The sequence below is a fragment of the Protobothrops mucrosquamatus genome, unplaced genomic scaffold (assembly GCF_001527695.2).
Source record: "Protobothrops mucrosquamatus isolate PMUCROS unplaced genomic scaffold, P.Mucros_1.0 scaffold261, whole genome shotgun sequence".
NCBI lineage: Eukaryota > Metazoa > Chordata > Lepidosauria > Squamata > Viperidae > Protobothrops > Protobothrops mucrosquamatus.
In genome coordinates, this window is record NW_015386608.1 from 710,405 (window position 1) to 719,355 (window position 8,951).

The 8,951-nt window shown below is 38.0% G+C and overlaps 1 protein-coding gene across 1 annotated transcript in view; it reads left to right on the plus strand.

The window, feature by feature from the left end:
• LOC107286221 (1-phosphatidylinositol 4,5-bisphosphate phosphodiesterase beta-2-like) overlaps positions 1-8,951 on the plus strand; it is a gene marked incomplete at its 3' end in the record, with an annotated part of 47,843 nt that overhangs the window by 30,587 nt on the left and 8,305 nt on the right. The window contains exons 15-20 of the mRNA XM_015814552.1: positions 361-455; positions 2,155-2,251; positions 4,658-4,742; positions 5,369-5,493; positions 5,883-6,037; positions 7,480-7,644. Coding sequence (XP_015670038.1) covers positions 361-455; positions 2,155-2,251; positions 4,658-4,742; positions 5,369-5,493; positions 5,883-6,037; positions 7,480-7,644 — 722 coding nt within the window. The remainder of the gene's footprint in view (positions 1-360; positions 456-2,154; positions 2,252-4,657; positions 4,743-5,368; positions 5,494-5,882; positions 6,038-7,479; positions 7,645-8,951) is intronic.

An 8,951-nucleotide genomic window follows, 5' to 3' on the forward strand; every position in this document is an offset into this window, starting at 1 on the left:
GCTAAAGAAATAAAATCTGAATTCATGTCCCCAAAAAACCCATGTAAATTAAAAATGTATAGGGGCTCAGTAACCACTGCTAATTATTTTCTTATATATTACAGATCCCTATAAGATAAAGGAGTTACAGTGGTATATATCCAAACTAACCTTCTTAATTTGCTTTTAGTTAACATTTTTATGACCTGCCTCCACTGACTATTAGTATGTTGTAGTTCATACTGGTCTGTAATCTGTGCCTGGATGAGTGAGCCTCTAAAGCTCCAGAATGGAAGTTGGATGGGGAAATGTCGGTCTGGAGGAATTACAGATTAGATGCGAACTTTCATAAGCATACCGATTTTTCTTTCAAATTGTCAGTCAAACCAATTGAGGAGGATGAAGAAGTTCCTGAAGGAGAGAGAAATTTGGAAAACCTAAATGAGGAAGAGATTAAAAAGCTACAGTCTGATGAGGTATGATTTATGATTTTGTGTATTACCACATAGACAATTACCATATACCTAAGTATACGGTAATTATTCAAGACTTTAGCTTAGCTTCCAAGGCCTTAGCTTAATGATCTCTTGTACAGTCATATATATTCATGGGATATTGTCCTGCCTTTAACCAGGTGAAATAGTTTGGATCTCATACTTTCCTTCACTTAATGAAAGATGATCAGAGGATCTCATAAAAAGTAGAAAAACTTCCTTTTTTATGAAATAATTAAACTGTAATTTTCTGCTAAGCTGAATGCTCTAGGCATCTTTTAACAGAAAAACAGAATTGGAAGGGACCTTGGAGGTCTTCTAGTAGTCCAACCCCCTACTCAAGCAGGAGACCCTATACCCAGGGTAGGCAACCTTGACTCTTTTATGACTCGTGGACTTCAACTCCCAGAATTCCTGAGCCAGCATGGCTGGCTCAGGAATTCTGGGAGTTGAAGTCCACAAGTCATAAAAGAGCCAAGGTTGCCTACCCCTGCCCTATACCATTCCAGACAAGTGGCTGTCCAGACTCTTCTTAAAAGTCTCCAGTTATGGAGCACCCACAATTTCTGGAGGCAAGCCATTCCACTGGTTAATTGTTTTCATTGTTAGGAAATTTCTCCTTAGTTCTAGGTTGCTTCTCTTATTGATTAGTTTCCATTCATTGTTTCTTATCTTGCCTTCTGTGCTTTGGAAAATAGGTTGACACCCTTTTCTTTGTGGCAGCCCCTGAGATATTGGAACACTGCTATCATTTCACCCCTAATCTTTTTGCTAGGCTCATGATTACATGTATTGGTATACTTTATCATATATTGTGATTACAGTATTGTTATATTTTGCAGAGATTATTTTATCTTGGTCAGCTATTCTTTCTGAAAAGTCGATGATGTTATTAATTTTCACCTTCATCCTTTGTATGATTCTCTCTAGAAACGTAACAGAATAGTTCACTGAAATGGCTAAGATTTATCCATTGGTGTCAGCTGTCCTATCATAAAAGATTAGCCCTTCAAATGTGTTGTGTCTTTCCTGAATTCTGACAGAGCATGACTTTTGGAATTATTTTAATAATGACAATGTTGGCTATTTTTTTTAACTAATAAATAAATGAAATTCCTTGGAAGTCTGGAAGACATAACACTGACACAGCCATGGGAAAACCAACTGGTGAGGTCTGAAAAGTATGCATTGTCTTTAGCTCTGTTGTTTTACCACACAGCTGCTAAATTCTGCCCTCTCTGGTGTGTCAGTAATACCAATCAGCTATCCTTGCCCAATCAGCTAGGAAAGGGCAAGAGAAAATCAATCCCCATTAACTGTCTAAAGGCAGAATCATGAATAGGGCTAGGCTTATCCCTCTTTTGCATATTCTAATCCTAATCTTAAGGCAGAGGCAGAATCTTGAGTAGGGCCTATCCCTCTTTGCATATTGTAGTCTTAATTTTACAAGAACAGTTTTCCCTAAAAGGTTTGAACTACAACTCCCAGAAGACTATGTAAATAGATGCAGTTAGTTGAAAGACTCAGATCTGCAGAGCATATAATATAATATTCAAAGAGGAAGGCACCAGTCGCCCTTGATTGTTCTTCTGACTTCTGCTTAGTCCTTTCTGATACTTATTTTGCACATCACTGGAGTTTGCATCACAATTTGCTCTGTAACCCTCGAAATTCTGTTTAGGGAACTGCAGGTCTGGAAGTGACTGCTTATGAAGAAATGTCCAGTCTGGTGAATTACATTCAACCCATCAAATTTGAAAGTTTTGAAATTTCAGCACGTAAGAACGATTTGTTTTCTCCTGTTAAGGAAAATGTTTTTCTATGGTTAAAGCAAACCTCACTTATATTTGCACTGAAAACTATGTATCTATTAACTGTGTAAATGTCATTCTTTAACATTGTTCTATGTGGTTTAGGACCTATATATGGAGGGGGGGGAGCCCTACTTCTAGTAGCAGTATGATACTGGGTGGTATCAGTCAAGGAAAAGTTGTTGCACCACTAGATGAATTGTATGTTTCAGTGATTGTCTAAGTGAGCAGAAGATGACCCTGCTTCTAAACGGTGAAAAATTAAATACAGCATCTTTCAGCTGTATTCAGCAGCTGAATACAGCATTCATTCAATTGAACGAATACTTATTACTTACGTATAGTTTTTCCAGGTCCAAAATTTTAAAAACCTTCCTGATAGAGCCTAATCTGTGTCTTCATGTGAATCTCCATGAAGAATCTAGGACAGGGTCTAAATTAATTATAACGGCTTTATACATTAGTCTGAAAGCCAGCTGAGATAATCTAAAAGTGTATCTAGCCCTCAAGCCACATTTGCCATCCATCTTCTAGAGGATACTAGGATTACAGCATCTTATGGGCCAGGTGAGGCCACATTCCAAGGCAGAAATTGGAACAAGGTTTGGGTTTGTTGATGCACAATACTTATTTATCATTTGTGGTTTCTTCTTCAGAAGCATGTAACCCAAGGAGCTTTACCTACTTGTGGACTTATTATGCATCACTGATTCATCGAGAATTAACAGGGAGAAAACTGTATATCTGAAACCTTGTGTCATTATCTATATTTTCATCACATTTGCCCAAGTTTATCAAAAACATTCTCTGATTTGGGCCAAACACTGAATAAGAATTTATGAAACTGATGAAAACCCAATGAAATTGCAGACTTTTATCGCATTTTATGCTTAAAGGATAGATAATAAATAATAATGAAATTGAGACAAAGAATTCAAAAAATTATTCCCTATAAAATATATTCAATTGGTGCAAATTTTAGCAATGGGAAAACTGAGCCGATTCTACATTCTAGTCACAAGTTGCAGTACCTTTAAAAGAGCTACTATATTTTTCCGTGTATAAGACGCTATTTTTTCCTGCAAACACCCTGTTCAAAAATCAGGTGCCTCTTATACAAGTGCAGTGTCTTATACACGAAAAAATAATGGTAACCTCCGCAGCCCAGAGCATGCCTGTGTGGGTTCTTTACATGCCGCTGCCATGCTGCCTGGTGCAGGTGTCAAGCCCCTGTGGACTTGCCACTAATGGGAGGGGGAGGGGGCAAGATTATTGGATGGTGGCATCCGGAGGCAGTGGATGGGACCAGCAGCATGGATGGCAGCGACAGCCCTTTCCCTCCCTCATACCTGTATGCTGGCTGGGGACCCTGTGGAATGCAGCTGCGAGGCCGTCCTGCTCAATAATAGCGGCTGGCCGAACTTCCAGATTTGCCGGCTCAGCTATTCGATGCACCGCCGAACAGCCGATCGGCATGGAGAAACGGTGGGAAGTTTAAAACCTGCCTTTGCTTCCCTTGCCTTGCTGTCATGCCGGTGCTCACACCGGTTTGTTTACCAGGGTCGGAAGGCTGCTGCTGTGAACTGACTATGCATGCTCATCATGCAGGATGCTAGTTAGGGGGGTGGGGGGTGGGGCCGTCCGGGAGGCATCTATTCAGAGCACTGGGAGGCGGTTGCTCCCAGCGCTGATTTTGTTTGCTGTAAGCTTGGAACTCGCATGCCAGAAAGTCTTATACAATGGTGCGTCTTATACACAGAAAAATACAGTAATTTTTTCTGACCTCCTTCCTGAATTTAGAACAACTGATAGGCTGGATTTTGACTTTCAAAATAACGTTGGTTGGAAATGTTAGGAGTTAAAGTTTGGATATCTTGCGGGTCCCAGCCTTCAAAGTTAATCTATAGTTTCTATTCTATTTTTAAATATGTTCCTAGACACAATAAAAATGGCTTCATTGCACATAAGTGGAAGCTTATTGTACAACTATTTCATGAAGGTTCTATAGCATGTGACAAGTAGAATTTGCGGCAACACAAATGCTATCCTTCGCCCCATGAAACACAGTTTAATAGCAACCTTAATTAGGCAGTGACTGGTTCCTCCCATATTATCTGCAGAGGTTATGTTATCTACAAATTTGTTGCCATAAGTAATCTCCCTGGATACAATTTCATGCTCGAAGGAATCCTAAAATGAATTTCCACCTGGACCCCAACTTTTTCTGTGTCTTCTTTTATTTTTTATGTGAAGCAGCATGTGCAACCAGCATTTTTATTTAGAAATGATAACAAGGATTGGAAATTAAATTGAAGAAGGGTTGGATTTGAAAACAAAAAAATATGTTCTATACTTTCTTTCTTACTTTTCCAGAGAAAAACCACAGTTATGTCGTTTCCTCCTTCACTGAATTAAAGGCTTATGAGTTGTTGACCAGGTCACCCATCCAGTTTGTAGAGTATCCTTTTTAAAGGCATCCTTAGTGATTAGTTATGTTTTATATCTGTATATAGGAGCTCATTCCAATTTATACATATATACCCAAAGAGAATTTCTCTGTACAAATGAAATTGGGATAATAGTTGCACATTCCATGGTGTCGGACATAATGTGCAATTACCTATAGAGTATATTTGTTGTTTTTATTATTGTAACAGAGATTGTTATTAGCTAGCTGTAGTGTTTTAATAATATTAGATATTAAGAATTCGTTTAAAAGATGTATACTATTAATCACTCTACCTAGAGGTTATGATTTTTGCATCAATATCTATTGGGACTGCCCCAGAAAAACTCTTGCTACTATTTTATGTGTGCAGAACAATTATAAACAATAGCAAAGTTGGTTTATCTCTGATAATCTCCTGTCTTCATTGCCTCTGTCTCCCTTAATCGCTCTGTACACAGAATATTCTTTGTTCCCTTTCAGCTGCACAATGATTAATTTCAGCATAATATGAATGAAATCAATAATGAAATGGGCAGGAATAGCATTTATCTTATTGTGTACAACTGTTTATCCTATAAAATGAGAATAGTCATTGCATTCATTCAAATAATGGTCTCCTATTAAAAGAAATTCAGCTACAACAAAAGGCAGATGAGCCGAATTTATCCCAAAGGGACTCGGATTGATTCATCTAACTATATGCCACAGATGTTCTGGAATGTTGGGTGTCAAATGGTGGCATTAAACTTTCAGACAAGTGGTGAGTGGCGCACTTCTTTGGGCTTGGGTTCATGTGCTGTATTAAGTTTCTGGGTCTAATATTGTTTTGCATAAATGTATTTACAGTATTTATTTAACAAACCTATATAGCTGCTGATCTATTAGAAAGAACTCTGAGTGGTAAACAAAACAGAATATATAAAGAGACTATTTAAAACAATAAGCAGTAAATAATGTTGAATCCCAATAAAGCTCGCATCCATCTATTAACCACCCGATACCTAATAGTGTGTTAGATCTGAACTTGTCTATATGATCATGCATCTCTTGACTTTAGTTGTAATAGAAGGAAAGGTGCCCAATTCAGTGGAGCTTACTAATTTATTTTGTTTGGGATGAAATAATCTTCTCTGCCACCTCCTTTCCCAGATGTCCCCATGCAGCAGAACATGGCTCTCTTTGAATTCAATGGGCAAAGTGGCTATCTTCTCAAACATGACTTCATGCGTCGTCCAGACAAACACTTTGATCCTTTTTCAGTGGATCGCATTGATGTAGTCGTGGCAAGCACTTTGTCAGTCACTGTAAGTAAACACGGTGGGGTTGATTGGGAATCAACTGTCCAGAGGTGTGATGATAAATATCGAGTGTGTTTACTACCTAGCAAGGTCTCCCTAGCACAGTAATTCTACAGTGATCTGCAGGACATTCTGATCATAGAAAATTATAGTTGTTACTGTGTTTAAATAGAATGAATTCATTTCATGGAATTAACACTCACTTGGCCAGTTATAGCTATAGAGAGAAAGATAATGACACAAATGGACTAATCTGCAATTTTAGGCAAAACATCAGTGTATCTACTCTATTGCAATTGGATATGTACTGGTACCACTTCATGTCCAAATAGAACAAACCTGTTTGAAGGCTTCTCACTGAGTAAGCTAGGGCTACCATATGGCCATGGCTATATTTGACTCCAAATCTGGTGTTCTCCAGCAGCTGGAACTATTCCCAAATCAGTCTGTCAGTTCTTTGATTTTCTCATGTTCATGTAGCAGTTGGTGTGAACTTCTCATCCTTTTATAAAAACATAATTCCCTTTCCTAGAAATAGTAGCATCACCACATTTTAGGAATGTAATTGTGTCACTAGGACTAAAGAAAGCAGCTCAGAGAAGGATCCTATCATTCAGGTAATAGTGCTTGTAAGCCTAGCTTCATTCTAAATCAGGGGTCTTCAAACTTGGCCCTTTTATGACTCGTGGACTTCAATTCCCAGAATGCTGGCTCAGGAATTCTGGGAGTTGAAGTCCCTACCCCTGTTCTAAATACACAAATTTTACACATCTTCTGAATTCATGCTTCTCACTCAAAGAAGAAAAGTTATTTTTGAAGGGAATTATAGTAGTCATGATGATACTTTATGTTAAGCTTCAAACTATCTGCCTACTAAAATCTAGAAAACTAAAGAAAAGCTAAACTAGAATGCTTCTCAACTGTTGCTTGTCGAACAGTTTTTGATACAAAAAGCATTCAGTCATGCATTTCTATGAACAGCACTTTGCAGTAATATTGTCCCCATAGATAGAAGAATGTGTGAGGTGAACAAATATGTAGTATAAGAAATAAAGTGTAATGTAAGACCAATAAGTCTTACATAAGCTAATGGGAAATGAACCTGAAGGATTTAAATAGTAGCTTAAAACAAAGATGCAAATACATTCAAAGGTTGCTACTGAGTTGAAATGCATACATGATCCAGAAGCGGGAATTATTCAATATGTGACTGTACTTAATAGTAAGTACATGAACGCAGTGTTAGAAATGAAACAAAAGTTAACTTTTGCCCCAGCCCCATCCACACTTTTTTGGAATGTAGTTCTCGGCCTGATCACTCAAAGACCAGATTCAGCCTGAGAAAAGTTGTGTGTGCCTCTGGCCAAAAGAGAAAAAAAAAAGGACTAAAGAGCTAATGCTGAAACTTTATGTAATAAATTATTCTGCTGTTCTTGTTCCATGCACAGATCATTTCTGGGCAGTTCCTTTCAGAACGCAGCGTGAAGTCCTATGTAGAGGTAGAGCTGTTTGGCCTGCCAGGAGATCCAAAGCGTAGATACAGAACCAAAGTGACACCAAGCGCCAACTCAATCAACCCTATATGGAATGAAGACCCTTTTGTGTTTGAAAAGGTAACAGTCCTTAATATAATAATGTGTCACTTCCAAGGGTACAATGTCGGCTGTTTCCAGGTTCTAGGCCAGGGGTCTTCAAACTTGGCCCTTTTGTGGACTTCAACTCCCAGAATTCCTCAGCCAGCGTGCCTGGCTGAGGAATTCTGGGAGTTGAAGTCCACCAGTCATAAAAGAGCCAAGTTTGAAGACCCCTGTTCTATGCATTTAAGACAGGGGAGATTCCTCTATCGTTCTTGATGTAGGAAGCAGTACTAAAAATGGAATTAAATAAACAGGATCAGCAGCACATTTTTAGAATCATCACTTAGTCATGGGGTTGAGGAAAATATTCAGGAGTATATTTCATTGAGTAAGAGCTGTCCTCAAAAATCCCAAGCATTAGAGATTGTTATAATTTGTAGTTTCTAAGACATGTTTTATGGGCAGAATGCTGTGCAGACTTCATTTCCTTGTTTCTAGTGACCCTCTCAGGTACTCGTTAATATTTCAATGCTGCAAATGGGAAATTTAAGGGGAAATGAGGTATATTCAATTCAAAGCTTTTATTTGAAAAAAGAAAAAAGAAACAAAGAAAACCCCTCTTAAAATATGCCAGATCAAGGGCTACAAAGTCTGTGCTTTCTAAAAAAAAAAAAATAAACATTTGCAAAAGCTCAAGACCACAAAATATGGAAATATATGTCCCTTTCATTGCATTATAACCTTCATAATTCTGCAGATGAATTGCAAAGCATTTGTAATGCCGAGTATGAATATAAGAAAGTGAAGGCCAAATGTGGCTCTTTTAGGCTCGTGCCTCGGCATGCATGTTTTCCAATGAGACAAACTGAGACAGGAAGATCATTTTATTACAATTTATCAGAATATTCAGACAAAAGGGATTCCTCTCATTCAAAGAGGGAATCCCGATCTTTAGCTTACAACACCTTTTATAGTTAGCATAGCAAAGAAACATCCAAGAGGGAAGTTGATTGGACAGGATAAAAGTAACCTCCCCTTTGCATAGGAAATCAGTTACATGTGGTCAAGCGTGTAACACATTGGCATCCCATAATATCACACATGTTCATTAAAATAAGGCCTGACAGTCAGAAGAGGCATAAGTTGTAAGGAAAAAGGTTGTTTAGAGTTCACTAAAGAGATAAACCAGACCCCAATTTGTACTAACAAACTTTTTCTTATCTTCAGATAATCTTCAGCCTCTTCAATTTAGGAATGTTAAAAGCTATTCCTAAATTCCTGTCTGTGTTGTACCTGAACAGAGAAAATAATCAATCTGAAGATTTATCTTTTCAGTTTAGGAA